Genomic DNA, 17066 nt, shown 5'->3' on the forward strand with positions numbered 1-17066 from the left:
TTCAATCCCTGGTACCAGTGAAATAAAATAAATGAGGTTGATGGTAACCGGAGAAGTCCTGGGGGCTTGGCGTTGGCCCTGGGAAGATGCACCTCTGGCCTCAGCAGGCCCTTCCTGCAGGGGGCGCTCGGGAGCTGCAGCACAAGGCCATCCCTGCGCTGCCCCAGGGGTTAGGGAAGAGTCTAGCCTTTTCATAGGCTCTGATTGGCCCATTTGGGTCACATGCCCACGCCTGAGCCAATCACAGTGGTCCAAGAGTCAGACTCCTTGATGCCCCAGCCTGCTCGGCCCATCTGCCCCAGGACCGTCATGGGCTCGGCCTGCCTTGAGCCCTCAGGACTGGATCAGGGGTTTCCTAATGGAAAATCGGGCTGCTGCTGCTGGAATAAAGGAATGGGCTCTGAGCCTGCGCGGTGGCCAGCTCCGTGGCCCCAGAGGGCGGAGCTGCGCCTCTCCTTACCTGGTTGGCTGAGCCCTTCTTCAGAGCTGGCCATACGTTAATCAGTGGTGTTAGGCCCTGTAGGTTGCCGTCCCCTCCTGGTCCCCGAGGCAGGGGTCCAATCTCAGCACTCTTGAGTGGGGGGCTGAAGCATTCTTTGTAGCAGGGGATGGGGGGCTGTGCGGTTCATCCTCGGATATCTAAGGGCATCCCTGGCCTCTGCTCAACGTACAGTCTCCTTACTGTTGTCCAGTGTCCCCTGAGGGGCCACTACCCTCCACTGAGACCCGCTGCTATAGATTTTCTCTGTCCTCTGACCCCTTTCGGGTTGGACTAGTTTAACTCTTAAGACTAGTTAAACCTGGGACCTGCTTCTTTAGCCCCAGGTGGGCAGGAAGCATGGGGGGTGGTCTTTGGACCCTCCTAATACCGAGTGCAGGTCTCAGGATGAAGCTATGCCAGTCTGGTGGCTTCACTTTTAGAGCTTGCAGCCAGAACCTGTCACAACGCCATCTTCTCAGGGGGCTTTCTGGTCCCACTTAGGGGTGTTCAAAAAAGACATGCTTTGGAATAGACAGTCCCTGTCTTGACCTTGGAAAGTGATCCATCACGAGGCTGTCCCCACAGTGTCTGTGAGGTACAGACAGCGTGACACCTCTCTGGTTGGCGTTTTGAGTCTCTGAGGACTGAGAAAAGGGACATGAGCTATTCCCCTGAATTCCAGACTGGTGCCCGGTGCCGGGTTCCTCGGAGTCTGGCCGGGGTCTCATGCCGCAGGCTCATCTGCTCTGTCCCCCCGGAGTGCACTGGGGCAGTAAATTCCACGGAATGAGTCTTTGTGGGGAACATCTCAGAGGCCCTTTGTTCTATGGACAATTAACTTCCACCGAGCATTAACTGCAAGGTGGCTGCATAATTTAAAAACACCACGGTTCCAAGGGGGGAGAATTTCAGCTCAGACGACTCTGAATAGCTCTGATTTAAGATCCATAAACTCAGTTCAAGGTAATAAATATGTAAGTAATTGATGATGTAGTGCGCCAGGGACTCAAGACCCATCCATCACACCCTGGCGAGCAAGGGCTGCGGACACGCTCCGAGAACAGCAGGATAGGAGAGGAATAATGGCCAGAGGGACCTAGACGGCCCTGTCCTCACGTAACTCACCGCTGGCCCTCGAGAGAGCCACGGCTTCCTTCCCATGGCCTCGTTCCTGTGCTGTCTTCTCCGGCCAGGGAGAGGGGCTGCTGTGGGGCGGGTGTCTTACTGCATGGCCGCCGGGTGCTGGGCGCTGCCTTCCTATTCCGGTGCCCGGTCTTTGGGGACACTCTGCAAGATGAGTTATCATTGCCTCCATTTTTCAGAGGAGGAGGTCCGGGGAGGCGAGACAGAAGGTGACCGGGCAAAGGCAGCCAGGATGCCCATTCTGTTCTGTCCCTGCAGGTCAACCCCACACTGCCCGTTCCGCCTCTCTGCACAAGACGGACTTGGCGCCCCTGGGATGCCCGGGTTGGGGTCCTGCAGCCACAAACCAGTCCTTTCACCCATTTCTGCGTGCGCACGTCCAGCCCCACTGGCAGAGCCCCTCCTGGGCTCTCTGTGTCCCCCATGTCCGCCCCGCCCCTGTCACCCCCACCGCTGTGTCCGTTGGCTTATTCAACGTGAGACCCTTTCCAGTTGGAACTGATGAGGTGCAGGACGGGCTGTTTTTCTCTCTTCACAGGGACATTTGCGGCGATGGCAGCGTGGGTCTCTGTCACCTCTTGTCTTGTCCTCATTTAAGCCCCAGCCAGGCAGGGCAAGCCAGCTTCTCCCAATTATCATTTTCCTCCGGGTCAAGGAGACAGGTCCAGGGTCTGTTCGAGACGGTTCTGCGGCGCCAGCCCAGCCTTGGACGTCTCTGGGTCTCCAAGCTGCCTCTCCTCCCGCTCGGGGCGTCCAGCAGGGTGCACGAGAGCCCGTCCACTTTGCTCTGGCCTGTCCTCCCTCCAGAATAAGCAGGACCATAGAACAGAGTGCTCAGAGATGGGCTTTGCCATCCGGGAGGCAGAGGGTCACATCGGTACAGGTGTCGTTTTCTCTCAGTGACCTCTGAGTCTGTGTCGCCACTTGCAGAACGGAATCGCCCGTACCTGTCTCAGAGGAGAAGATCTTTCTATTCATTTATTTGCTCCTGCCATAAATATGTGTGGAGATGCTGCTCTGTGCCTGTCACTGTGCTGAGGGTTCGGGGGGAGGTGACTAAAAGCGGCTCTTATGAAGAGTCCAGGGCTAATGAATGTGAAATACTCAGACCTGTCCCCAAACTTGGCTGCACCTTAGAATTATCTGGAGGCCAGCACCATTAAATCAGGGGTCAGCATGATTTTTACTAAAGGGCCCGGTAGTGATTATTTTAGACTATATGGCCATATGATCTGGGCGTGACTACTCAGCTCTGCAGCCCTAGTCCAAGGAACGCGGCCACATTCCAATGAAACTTTATATAAGTAGGCTGTGGGCCACCTTCAGCCCTGGGACCGTGGTTTGCTCCCTGGTAGGAGTGGGGCCGGCACAGGAATTGGGTGGTTCCCGTGTGCTGGAATTTGGGGAACCACTGACTTAGGCACCTCTGGCCCCTGTTTGTTGATATCCTTACGACGGTACTTCAGTTCAGAGAAGTTAAGGTACTTTCCCAGGGGAAACCAGGACACTGACCCCGGCCTTGCTAACTTCGTTCTTCGACCTGTTGTGTTTCTCTGTGAAGCCTCAGCGTCTTCCTTCCTAAAATGGTATCCGTACAACCTCCCCAGGTGGGTGGCTGGGGGGACGGAAGGAGAAGTGACATAAATGGCAAGTCTGCCCCTTGGTGCTCGTGACAGGAGAGAGTCGGGAGGGGCTGAGGATGGTCCGAGGGTCCCACCCTGGTGTGGGGGCGGTGGCAGGCTGCGAGTGGCTGGCAGGTGGGGAGAGGCCCGGGAGAGGAAGCGTCAGGCTGCACCTCCGACTGAGGTCCCAGCCCCAGATCAGAGCCCCAGAGCTGGGGCTGGAGGTGTGGGTGAGTGGTCAGGGCAGGATGGGCCTCCTGGGACCCCTGACGAGCCCAGGCCCCTCAGGGCATGAGGCCTGCGTGGAGCCTCGGCTGGAGGAACGGGCTCCGGGCCTGTTTTCGCTGGAGTTAGCAAGAAAGTCCTCCACCCTGTGCTCCTCGCCAAAGCCTGCCTGAGACTCTAGACGTAAAGATGGAGAACCGGCAGCTCCTGCCCCCCAGGAGCTCACGGTCAAGGGCAGCGGAGGAGAGGTCAGACACCCAGGTGCCCCATGCTGGTGGCAAGGTGAGCTGCCCAGAGCCACGCGCGCTGAGCACCGTGGCGCTGGGAGGGTCAGGCAGGGCCTTTCTCCCTGCGCGTGCAGAGTGGGCTCCCTGGAGGAGCCGCGTGGGGTGGGTCTTGCAGGAAGGGTTGGAGGAGGAGGGCAGAAGAATCTTCTAGACAGGAAGGACCGCATCTTCAAAAGTGGGAGCCAGGAAGTTACGACGTGCGCGTCACTCAGGGAGGGCAGCCAGGGGCCGCCTAGCAGCCTGAGCTGGTCATCTGCTCTCTCAGATGCGGAGGGGCCTCTCTTCCCCTTTGGCCTGGGGTCAGGACGTTCTTCCTCCCTGACTGGTGTTCTCTCGAGTCAGTATGACCCTGGAATGAAGGTCTCCGGGTCCAATCCTCTGGGACAGAGACCCCTGCCGCAATGCCACCAGCCCCTGACACAGGAATCTACCCCCCGGGGGGCTATGAAACTGACCCCTCCCCCAAGCACCTCATTCCTTTTGGCCTTTTATTCCATCAGTGGCCCCCACCACGCCAGCTGGGCCCATCATCCTGACGCCTTCTCTGGATTTCTAGACGGTAGCCTTTATTTTCCTGTTTTGCACGTTTTAATTTTATTACCTCGTTGCGTAAAGTGACTTCGGCATTTCAGGGTGTCTCCCTCTTCTTCTCAGAACATTGCAGTAAAATCACAAGGGAAATTGGGGGAGGGTCGGGGCAGGGACAGGGGAGAGAGAAGCAAGGCGGGTTTCCTGACGCATGTCACTCAGACCCGAGGGAGGAGTGGCCATTAGCGGCCCTGCCCCCGCAGACCTCAGGGTGGTGACTCATAGAACGGGTGGCCCCTCTTTTCTCGCCTGCCGCACCCCCTGGCCACGGCTGCCCTCCCGTCCCTGCACACACACCCCACGGTTAGCACCTGGGCTTCTGCATCCGTGTCCCCGCGAGGAAGGGAATGGCTCCCGAGGCACCCAGTTCTCCCATTGTTTGGGGACGAGGTTAAACTCCCTGATCCGCTTTAATAGATTGCACGGTGAGCGCAGGATAAGATGTAATTAAATGCCGCGGCCACCTCTTTCTTTACCAGCGGAGAAATTTAATTGAGGCCATCCGAGGGGGCTGAGGGAAATCACAGGTGACGGCTCGGGGCCCTGGGTCCCCACTGCAGGAGGGGCGATGCTCTCACTGTGCACTTTGATTGATGCCGAATGGAGGGGGACCCTAAGTTCCCTGCCGGGACCCAGAGGCGGGTGCTGGTCTTTGTAAAAGGGAAGCGTGATTCCGAGGACGCTCGATTCCCAAGGTGTCGCGGGTTTGGCTTCACCGTTATTTTGTCTGTTGGCCAGGCCCAGGGGTCAGGAGGAGCGGGGGACGGGAGCTTGGGGACACCGCCTGGGGGGTCTACCGCATCCCAGCACCTTCCTGCCTCTCCCCACCACGTGCCAGCCCTCCACCTGCGCACCTCCCTGCCTAAGGCTTCCACCCGGGGACGCCCCAGGTCACATCTTCCCGCCCTCGGACCCTGACCACCGCCGCCTCCGGTCCTCACTCACACGTCCTCAAGGCTTCCTTCCGCTTTGATAAAGCGACAGCTAGAAAATCACATTAATGAACCCAGACAGGCTCGGTGAGAAGAGGGAGTTCATTTTCCTCTCCCTCCGCCCGAGTCGACCCGGATTTCAGGAGTGGCATGTCACGGGAGTCATTGTTCCTTCATGGATTATTCTGGCAGGAGACAGTCAGGGTAGAAAGGTCGCAGGCCTGTGTCACCATCCCCGCTGGGCTGCCTAGGGACCCTCCCGTGCCCGGCAGCTCTTTTCTGTGAAATGGGATCAAAAGACGCATCCCCCGGGGTGCTGGGATGAGGGGGGCCGGGGAGGGGCCCTGAAACCGCAAGCCGATTGTCCCAGGATTCCCTCCAGGTAGGTGGCAGAAGTGGATCTTGGAAACCAGGTCTTCTGGCTCCAAGGGGGAACCAGTCCCTCTGCTAATCAGCCAGGGAAATGAGTCTGGCGGCTCTAAATCGGGATTGACACACTTTTCCTCCGAAGGGCCGGGTAGTGATGGCTGTGAGCCGGGTGGACTGGACGGCCCCCCAACAGCTCCTCCACCCTGCCGTTCTCGTGACGGGGCGGCCGCACGCGCGCGGGACTGTCACCGAGTGAGCGAGGCCGTGTGTCAATCAAACGGTACTTGCAGAACCAGACGATGGGCAGGATTTGACCCGGGGGTCGGGTTGGCGACCTGCGCGCTCAATCAGAGTCCGCGCGCGGAGCGCTCTGCCGTGTCCTGACGGCTGCGTTCTTTCTAGAAGCCAGAGAAGGATGACAAGCTCAAAAACAATAACAATACCACGTCAGGCGCCCTCCAGGGTGCGGCTCTGCTCTGGTCACAGAGCCCCGTGAGGACACGTCACCATCCCCTCATCACCGGAGGCCAAACGGAGACTCCGAGAATTAGCCGTGCCCCAGGTCCCTGCCCTCCCAAGTGGCAGAGCTGGTGCCTGTCACCCGGGTTCCCACCTCAGAGTTCCACGGCCTCTCTCCCATAGTGCACTGGGCAAGTCCCTGTCTTGGGCGCTGTCCCCACTTAGAGGTAAAGTGTGCTGCTCCGCTCTGCCCTCAAGGCCACGTCCACAGACACCCCCACCCTCGACACAGGCTAACTGGCTTGACCCCAGCTGCAACGCGCCCTTCCTCGACACGGGCCTCTGCCTCTGCTCCTTTTTTGGCCTCAGCGTCACGGGGATCCCCTGGAATCTCCTCTGACACCCCCGTATGGCATCGCTCCCTGGAGAGTGTGTGACAGCGTCCTTATTCCACCCACATCACCCACAGCCCTGCTGCCTTATTTCCTTCCCGGTGACGTGGCTTTAAAATCCACTCTCATCCGCCAGCGCCGAGGGGTTCCCTGGAAGCCTTCACGGCTGTCGAGGGCCTCCAACCGTGACCTCTGATCTTGGGCAGTGGGTCGTGCTGGTCTCGGGAAGAAAGTTACGTCCAAATTCATGAAGAAACTTAATTTGGCTCCAAAGCATTTTGGAGCTGTAACCTTTAGAGCCGGCGCGTAATTAAAATATTCTTAGATCAGATCTGTTTCAGTTGGATATTAAAGTAAATAGAGTTCTTCTCCGCAATGTGACTAATATCAGGAATGACTTTAGTCAGAGAGCAGTTGGCATCTTGGATAAATCAGTGGGATTTTAGCTGGTGGCTGGCCTGTGGCCCCCAAAGAAAAGTTTACTGGTCTCAATTTTATTAGTTTTAAGGTGTCTTTGGACCCAAAGAATTAGCTAGTTGATTCGGATGCAGCTAAATTATTGTTCCATTCATCCTGTCCCCGGGGTTGGGACCTTAAGGATAGTTTGAAATTTCCATTTCATTTGCAGTATTTCCAAGTATGAGCTCTGGGTCTCCACTGCCCTGGCTCAGACCCCAGCTCTACTGACTAAAATGGAGTTATGGGGATTAAGTGAAATAATATGTCTAAATCACGTAATCTAGGTCCTGCTGTGTACTAGGTGCTCAATAAATGTTAGCTGTTAATATTAATAATGTTATGCGCTCAGAGGTCTTTATCTCCATGGAAACATTTAAGCTTTGGGTAGCTCCTCATCTATCCAAGGGGATTTAGTGAGACTTGGAGACTGCCAGAGGCAATTTCTCCTGACCCTTTCCAACTCCAGAAAGGCATGAATTTTTTTTTTTTTTTTGTACCAGGGATTGAATTCAGGGGCACTTGGCCACTAAACCACATCCCCAGCCCTATTTTGTATTTTGTTTAGAGACAGGGTCTCACTGAGTCGCTTAGGGCCTCACTTTTGCTGAGGCTGGCTTTGAACTTGTGATCCTCCTGCCTCAGCCTCCCGAGTCGCTGGGATGACAGGCGTGCACCACTGCGCCCGGCAAGGAAGGTGTGATTTTTTAAAAAATATTTTAACATTTGTTTGGCCAAGGGACATGGTAAAGAAGTGACTGGTAAGACTTACATTTTATAGAAAACTGGGTTTAACTCTAACGTGCACCAAATATTCGTTGTATGTCTTTGAGCAATTTCGTTATCTTCAGTTTCCTTCTCCGGGAATGGGGGATATGATTCCCTAAGGTGGTATAGACTCAGCAAAGAAGAGGCTGCCAGGGGCGCGCCTCACTCGGAATGTGTAAACAGGACCCAGGGCCTCCGAGGGCGTCCCTCCACTTGGTTTCCAGGCAGCCCTGCAAGCAGACACAGCTATTCGCCCATATCCTACACATGACGGCACTGGGACTCTAGAAACTGTCCCTCGCCTGAGAAGACAGCACAGGTCACGGCTCCTAATCACCTCAATTTGCCATCTGCAAAATGGAGATGAGTTTGACGTCCTTCCCTGCCACCCAAGAGTATTTGGAGGACAGACCATTGTAGACTCACTCCAAGCCTCAGAGAGGGTATGTCTAAGATCTCCCAGGGCCCTGGAAGTTTCTAGTTAACCGCTGAACTGACCGTTGCGGACAGCTCTCTTGTCTTGGTTCGCTCATGAACTCACCCCTGCGTTCGCCTGCATAGTTACCCCGTCCTCCTTCCCCAGTGGGATTTGGGAATGCCTACCCATGAGACTTTCTTAAGGAAGTGTCCCCTAAGACGAGTCAGGGACACAGCGTTACAAGTCGGTGGTTTGAGACAAAGCTCTTCGCTCAGCTCTCTCTTACTACCAGGAAGGTAAAAGTATCCTGGGGAGTTCTTTCTTTTTTTTTTTGGTACCAGGATTGAACTCAAGGGCACTTGACCACGGAGCCACATGCCCTGCCCCTTTTATTTTTTATTTTGAGACAAGGTCTCACTAGGTTGCTTACAGCCTCACTAAATTGCTGAGGCTGGCTTTGAACCTCCCATCCTCCTGCCTCAGCCTCCCGAGCCACTGGGGTTACAGGCGGGCGCCAGCACGCCGGGCTCCTGTCGGCTTCTCAGGAAGGGTACTGGCTGTGGGGTGGACCAGCATTACCTTTAAGCCTGAGGACGTGGTGAAGGGTGGTGGTGGAGTTTTGATTAGGGGCTACTGGTGGGATCATGAGGGACAGTGGGGAAGGGTCTGGGCTGGGGGATGGAATGGCCGTGGAAGGGTGGGAGATGATACACTGGACTGGTCTGGGAGTGGGCACGTGGAGGGTGGGGCTCAGGCAGGTGGGGAGGTCCTGCCACTGGTTTGCTGTCCGGGCACAGTGGGCTATTCTCCCCTTGGCCACCAGGGGGAGCTCTTAAATGCACAGGGTGGTGCACCCTCCTGCCTTTATTCTAATCCACGATCAAAGTTCTCATTGCTTCAAAACAACCACCAAAGTCTGCACTGTTTTATTTTCCTAAAAATGCCCTTCTTTGTCTATTCGTTTACTTTCCAATTTCCCCATTAGACTCTAGAGCTCAGAAAATATTCTTATGCCGTTGAGTATATGGCACAAGACAGGTGCTGTATGAGTTTCCTACGGCTGCTGTAACAAATGGCCACAGTGGCTTGAAACCACACAAATGTATTACCTTACAGTTCTGGAGGTCAGAAGTCCAAGATGGGTCTCACGGGACTGCAAAGCAGGTGTGGGAAGAGCTGGTTCCTCCCGAGGCTGTAGGAGAGAATGCAGTCTCTTGCCTTTCCTAAAGGTTGAATGTGAATGTTGGAATTCATTCTTTCCTTTGCTCTTTCCGGACAGAGGTAGGAGGTTCTGACAGCTTTAGGCTGGGGTTGAGGGGGATGTAGGAGGAGACGCATCCGGCTTGTTCCTGGCTGTGGTTTAAATCCCAACTCAGTCACTGACACCTAGGGTCAATTGCTTCTTGCTTTTAAGCCTCAGTGTTTCCATCTGTGAAATGGGAATGAAATTGATGGAATTGGCTCTGGTTATAAAGCCAGATGACCTGAATTAAAAAATCCCAGTTCTGGCCTTTACTGACCTGAGACAAATGACATAACCTCTTGATTCCCTGTTGGTGAAATGAGGGCTAATGGGAATGGCTGATGTACTACCTGGGTATAAACACTGTCCCATTTGGATTAAATGAGATACTATGCGTAACTCATGGATTCCAGGAAATGACATATAAAGGACTTGGTTTATGACAGTGCTTGGCACATGGTGACATTCAACATAAAGTGGGTCTTATTTTTCTTATTTCTGACTTTCCTCTTATTTCTTCTCCTCTTTCTCCTCCTCTTTCTTTGCTGTGCATCGCCAGTCTTTCCTGGTGTCTTTGCGTAACCCCTTATGTGTGTTTTCCAGGCCAACCTTGCCTGTTAGACTCATCGGAGATGCATGAGGCTAGAGCCCGAGTCCTTGGTATGGACGCCTTTTCGAGGCCAGGTCCTCTGCCAGGTCTTCTGTTGGTCTCCGTGGCTTCCAGGGTGATCTCAAAGCCCAGGGCTCCGGGGCCATGTCCCTTCTGCTATTCCGAGGCCAGACCTGTGCAAGGGGAGAAGAAACCTCCTTCCTGCCCACTCTCCTCTGCCGGCCCTGGCAATGAAAATTGCTAAGAAGAGATGTCTATTATTTCATCCCTGAGACTGAAGTCAGCAGCGACGTGGGGAATTCTGCCTCTGTGTTGGCCCAACTCGTTATCAGAAAATTAGGGTAGAAAAGAAGCTTTTGCGTGGCTATGGAGACATCTTAATAGGTGCTTTGATTGTTAAACAGAAGCCTCTGTATGGGTTTAATTGCTGTAAATGCTGTTTGCCTTCTCTGTTATGATAAGGCTTCTATTCTCATAGCTTTAAAAAAAAAAAAAAAAAAAAAACCTTCCCTTTAACAGTTTCCCTTTGCTTTAAGCTTGCATGGCAAGTTTAATGAAATCCAAACAGTGAAAGTGAAGAGAGAACCTCCAAGTTCAAGCCTGCACGCCCACGCAGGGAGCCGGGCGCGGGTTATTACGGCTCGAGACTAACGATGCTGCAGCCACTTAATGTAACTGACACAACGCACCCTTCCACCAGATATTGGGAAATTAAACCAAACTGCTAAACTTAATTACAGCTACTTCTTTTGAGAAGGCGCCGTCATGGAGAGTCACAAAGTCAGAGGATTGGAATCTAAGAGTGAGCAGAGAGATGTGTTTATAACTAAAAGCTCACTTGAGCTCCGGGAGCTTCGGCTGTGTGTGTGTGTGTGTGTGTGTGTGTGTGTGTGTGTAAGGGGCGGAGATGGTGCAGCAGGGACTTCACCTGAGAAAGAGAAACATCTAGATCGGAAATTCTCAAACCTTGTCCCTGCTGTCATTGGGACTGGTTGAATCTTTGCCATGGGTGGGCTCTGTCACCTATAGTACAGGCTGATGGACGGCACACCTGGCCTTGCCCTACTAGGGACACACACATATACACAGTGTGGTACCCCAAAATGTCCCCAAATGTTGTCAGATATCCCTTAGGGAGCAACAGTTCTTCCGGTCGAGAACACTCCCTTTTGTGTGTGCCTGGCTGTGTGACCTTTATCAAGTCACTGCACCTCTCTGAGCTCCTTGGTCTTCCTTTGTCCAACGGGGATAAAGAAGATACCAATTGCAGGGAGACATAGCTTCCAGGTATAAAATGCACATTGTGGTGCTTCACACTGAGTGATCAGTAAGCGCAGTGTTTCTATGACAATAACCTTGAATACAGCAAACTTGGGTCAAGTTCTCTGCCGCAGGCTCTCTCCTATGCGGGGCTGATGTGAAGATGAAGATACGGGTTCTGGCTTTGGCAGAGGTGGCACACGTGTGCAGACTTGGTACTTACCACCTCCGCTCCACTCGGGGCAGACGTTGCCCATCAATTGCCGTTTCCTGTGGAGCCTCAGAATCCTTCGCGACACAACTTTCTAGTCGGGTCACCTCAAGTGGTCCCTGAGACAAGACCCAGGTGGCAGGCCTAGTTTTGTGGATCCCTCGTAGGGAGGCAAACCCTTCTTCTCCAGCACAGCCTTTAGGAGTTAACAGATACTCTTTCCTTCCACGTCTGACTTCAGTCCCAAAAGGAGGCTGGGAGAAAAAAAAAAAAAAGATCTTTTTTAACACGCTGTTGTTCTTTCTTTTTTGCTTCCCTTGGGAACAGAAAGGAGTCGTAAATGGACTTCGAGCTTGATGACATTAGTTTTTAGTTAAGCTGGAGGACATTCCACCGCCTGTGCTTCTGGCTGATACATCGCCCTGTCTCTTTCGCGAGTTTTCTTTGCCCTCTGGGGCTTGGAACATCATTAGCTTCACCAGGGCAGAATTGGGATTCTGGAAACAGCTTTCAGATGGCCGCGACAGCGCCATTAGACAGGAGAGGAGTGAGTGGGTGGGGAGAAATGCTCCCTGATGGGTCCTGACAGGCCGGCTCCCCGGGGAGTGCCCGCCATGGCAGTGGGCTGTGAAGCACCCAGGTGCCTCTGTGACCCTGAGCCGGCTCTGTCCATCTGGCCTGAGAACCAGAACCGGCATGCGGGTCCCCCACTCCGTCTCTGCCTATCCGGTGGTGATGTCACAAGCGGCACTTGGTCGTTGCTGCTCTTGTCTGGCACCTCTCAGGGCCCGTGGGGTCTGCAGGGAGGCTGCACTGGAGGCCAGGAGTGGGCTGGGGTGGAGGCTGGTGCAGGGGCTGCAGAGGACCCAGAGCTCCCTGGGAAGGCCGGTGCGCTTCCCTGGGATGCAGGCCGAAGCGTGAAAGGAAAGGTGGATGGGTCAGGCACCCGGTCGGAAGTCTGCATGGCGTCTAGGTTCTTCCTCACTCCACCCATCCACCCACCCACCCATCCACCATTATCCAGCCATCCACTCACCCACCCCCCTATCCATCCATTCATCCAGTCAGATACCAATCCTCCTGTCAGTCGGTCTATCCATCCACCCATCCACCCATCCACCCATCCACCCACCCACCCATCCATCCATCCATCCATCCACTCACCCATCCACCCACCCACCCATCCATCCATCCATCCATCCACCCACCCATCCATCCATCCACCCATCCATCCATCCACCAATCCATCCATCCATCCATCCATCCATCCACCCATCCATCCACCCATCCACCCATCCATCCATCCACCAATCCATCCATCCATCCATCCATCCATCCATCCATCCATCCACCCACCCATCCATCCACCCATCCATCCATCCACCCACCCATCCATCCACCCATCCATCCATCCATCCACCCATCCATCCATCCACCAATCCATCCATCCATCCATCCATCCATCCACCCATCCACCCATCCACCCATCCATCCATCCATCCATCCACCCACCCATCCATCCACCCATCCATCCACCCATCCATCCATCCACCCACCCATCCATCCACCCATCCATCCATCCACCAATCCATCCATCCATCCATCCATCCATCCATCCACCCATCCACCCATCCATCCATCCATGCATCCACCCACCCATCCATCCACCCATCCATCCACCCATCCATCCATCCACCCACCCATCCATCCACCCATCCATCCATCCACCCATCCATCCATCCACCAATCCATCCATCCATCCATCCACCCATCCATCCATCCACCCATCCACCCATCCATCCATCCATCCACCCACCCATCCACCAATCCATCCATCCATCCATCCATCCATCCATCCACCCACCCATCCATCCATCCACCCATCCACCCATCCACCCATCCATCCATCCATCCACCCACCCATCCACCCATCCACCCATCCACCCACCCATCCACTCATCCATCCATCCAACCATCCACCCATCCACCCATCCACCCATCCATCCATCCATCCACCCACCCATACACCCATCCACCCATCCATCCATCCATCCATCCATCCATCCACCCACCCATCCATCCATCCACCCATCCACCCATCCACCCATCCACCCATCCATCCATCCATCCACCCACCCATACACCCATCCACCCATCCATCCATCCATCCATCCATCCATCCATCCACCCATCCACCCATCCACCCATCCACCCATCCATCCATTTATCCATCCACCCATACACCCATCCACCCATCCATCCATCCATCCATCCATCCATCCACCCATCCATCCATCCACCCATCCACCCATCCATCCATCCATCCACCCACCCATCCATCCATCCACCCATCTATCCATCCATCCACTCATCCACCCATCCATCCACCCATCCATCCATCCTTTAGTCCTTCCTTCCTTCCATCCACCTATCCCCCCACCTACCCATCCATCCATCCGTCTGTCCACCCACTCACCGCCCACTCATTCATTCATCCACTTAGTCTAGCATGGCTTAGGTAGTATATGACTGGATCATCTAAAAATAGTTATCTACCATGTACAGAGAGAGATATAGCTTTCCACATAGAGTTTGTCTTTAAGAACAAATATTTAAACAAAGACATGGATTTGACCTACAGTGCTAAGTAAATAATCGTATGGGTTGTACATAGGATACCAGAAATCAATAGTGATGGTAAGTGTCTGTAATCAATAGCATGGTAGGTGTCTATAATCAATAGCATGGTAGGATAATCAATAGCATGATAGGTATCTGTAATCAATAGCATGGTAGGTATCTGTAATCAATAGCATGGTAGGTATCTGTAATCAATAGCATGGTAGGTATCTGTAATCAATAGCATGGTAGGTGTCTATAATCTACTGCATTGCACCTTGGCCAGGTCACAGGCTCCGGGGTCCCTCAGACCTGGATTTCCATGTCCAGGATGCGTGTCCTTGAGCAAGTGACTTCCCCTCTCCAAGCCTTGGTTTCCCCACCTGCATGGTGGGCATGCTGGCCACCCAGTTGCTGGGGTAATTGGAGGACACGGCCAGCCTAAGCCACGTGAGTCACTGAGTACTCTGTAAATGGAAGTGATACCAAAGTGGGTTCTTCCCACAACTGGCTTCTTTAAGGGCATCTCCTGGCTGCCCTACCTGGGGGACCTTGCACTGGCTGAGGTGACAACCCAAACCAGGGTCCCGCTCAACCCGATTTAGCAAGTGAAGGCGGTTGGTGTCCTTCCTGAGGCTGGCAAGCCTCCCTTTACCTTCCAGGCCTTGACCAGAGTCCACCCCAGCCCCTGGCCGGCTCCATAACAGGCTTTCCTCCTCTGCTCTTCTCTCTGCAGACACACTGTCCGTGCCACGCTGGTCCCCGCAGATCCCACGCAGAGACCTCGGCAACTCCATCAAGCACAGGTAGGTGATTCCCGAGCGCTGGGTAGCACCTCCCAGCCCCGTGAGGGGGGTGGAAGGTTCTGCCCTGGCTCCTACGTCACTCTGCCCCTCTCTCCCGTGCCAGGCTAAGCCTCAAAGTGGCACCCAAAGGACCAAGGCATCTGCATCCTATTAACCTTATACCCTTATCAAATTCCCACATAGTGGTTAAAAGTCTGGGCTCTGGAGTCAGAATGACTCATGTTCCAAACCCAGTTAGTAAAGCTTTGCAACCTGAAAGAAGTTACTTCACCTCTCTGAGACTCCATTTTTTTCATCAGATAATTCTGTAGGGTGGTTATGAAGATCACATGTATGTGAACTATGTAACATTCTCACTGAGCAGCATCTTGTCAACAGTTTTTGAAGTATGTTGACAGAGTAGTTAAAATTCAAACACATAAGAAACAATAAATGGTATCCTTGCTAAGATAAATACTTTACATCCTGATCTGAGGGCTCGCTCCTCACCCAGGAAATGCAAGATTGCAAGCTGACTTCATTTGTGCTGTCTCTCTGTGAGGGGACAGGTCTAGAGCTGCAGTCCTGCTGGGCCAACAGGACAACTTCTCTGGGGTCGGTCATAACCTGCCCTTTTGGGAAGAGGCCTAACCATCTAGTCATTTTATCTACAAGGCACTCTTTGTCAGAAGTTCTTCAACTTTCTAAATCTGACTTTCCACATTTTGGGCTCATCATCCCCATAGTCTCCTCAGGAACCCAGTGGGGTAAGTGGAGCAGAAGTGACCTTGTCCATTTGATAGATGAGGAAACCGAGACCCTGGAGAATTGAGTCACGGTTCTAAAAGCTAACAAGTCTCAGCACTTTGGGTTGAGTTTTCTGTGCCTAGGTCTCCGTGGACAGGTTGAGGACAAAGTTTGTCACTGATTCATGGATTCCTTTTGCTCGCATTTATAGGGTTTCTGTGCGAGGTTGGCAGCACTGAGCAAGGTGGAAGGCCCGTGCCCTGGGGGAGCTGGCAGGCTTGGGGAGGGTCAGTTCGTATACCACGAGGAGTCAGGGCTCTGGGAGAGCAACACCAGGCGCGACTGTGTACCGGAGCCCGGGGCAAAGTGGGAATGAGCACTCCCACTGAATGGCCCTTGTCAACAGTTTTTGAAAAGAAGTGTGTTGACAGGAGAGTTGTTAAAACGCAAAAGAGAAAAGATTGGAGGAAACAGTGAGAACGATGTGATAGACCTGTCAACGGTCAGGCCTTGGCTGCAGAGGGGAACCAAGATGAGGGCTTTGTTTGCTTTCGCTGCCTCGCTGCTCTCTGCTCAGCTCCATCCTTGGACTGGCCACACCCTTGACTTGGCTCCACCCCCTGACTTCACCATCCCTGGATTGGCCACACCCTTGACTCAGCTCCACCCCCTGGATTGGCCACGCCCCTGACTTCACCATCCCAGGATTGGCCACACCCTTGACTCAGCTCTGCCCCCTGGGTTGGCCACGCCCCTGGCTCTGCCACCCACCTGAATTGGCCACACCCCTAGCTCAGTTCCTCCCTTGGATTTGCCAGATCTCTGACTCAGTTCCACCCCTGGATTGGCCACGCCCTTGTCTCAGCTCCACCCCCTGGATAGGCCCCACCTCCAGACTTTCTCCAGACCTGATTTTGGAACCCGATAGTATCTCAGCTTCAGATGCTGGTGCCCTGAAGCCAGGAAGCAACCTGAAAATCTTGAGTATGGTGACCAACTTCCTAGACTGCCTAGGGACCCGCGATGACTTGTTGCTCTATTTTGTCCTGTGTTCCTCCCTGGGGCTCCATGCCAGGAGGAAGAAACCTGAACTCACCTCAGCCTTGATAAAGAGATAAAATTAAAATCCCATTCCCTGTCATCTAGAGTCCCAGCTGGGGAATACGGAGAGCTGATCCTGGGGACAGGAGGGGGCTGGAGAGGAGAATAAAACTGCCCTCCCCTCATTCCTATGTGGTAGCTGATGGGTAAAGTAATGCCCTTCTTCATCCCAGGGCTGCCAAATCCTGAAGACAGACCCTGCTAAACTCACTGGCCTGCTGAGGGAACCAAAGGATCTAAACCACCCCCCAAATCCAAAAGCAGAGAGCGATGCTTTCCTGGCAACCAGCGTCTCTGCTCAGAAGACTGCTGTTTGCTTAGATATGGAGGTTTTGGTCTGCGACTCGTTC

General features: G+C 53.8%; 1 protein-coding gene across 1 annotated transcript in view; it reads left to right on the forward strand.

Annotated features, from left to right (window-relative positions):
• Ksr2 (kinase suppressor of ras 2) overlaps positions 1-17066 on the forward strand; it is a 371336-nt gene that overhangs the window by 263865 nt on the left and 90405 nt on the right. The window contains 1 exon segment of the mRNA XM_047562072.1: positions 14820-14889. Coding sequence (XP_047418028.1) covers positions 14820-14889 — 70 coding nt within the window.

This window comes from Sciurus carolinensis, chromosome 8 (genome assembly GCF_902686445.1).
Source record: "Sciurus carolinensis chromosome 8, mSciCar1.2, whole genome shotgun sequence".
NCBI lineage: Eukaryota > Metazoa > Chordata > Mammalia > Rodentia > Sciuridae > Sciurus > Sciurus carolinensis.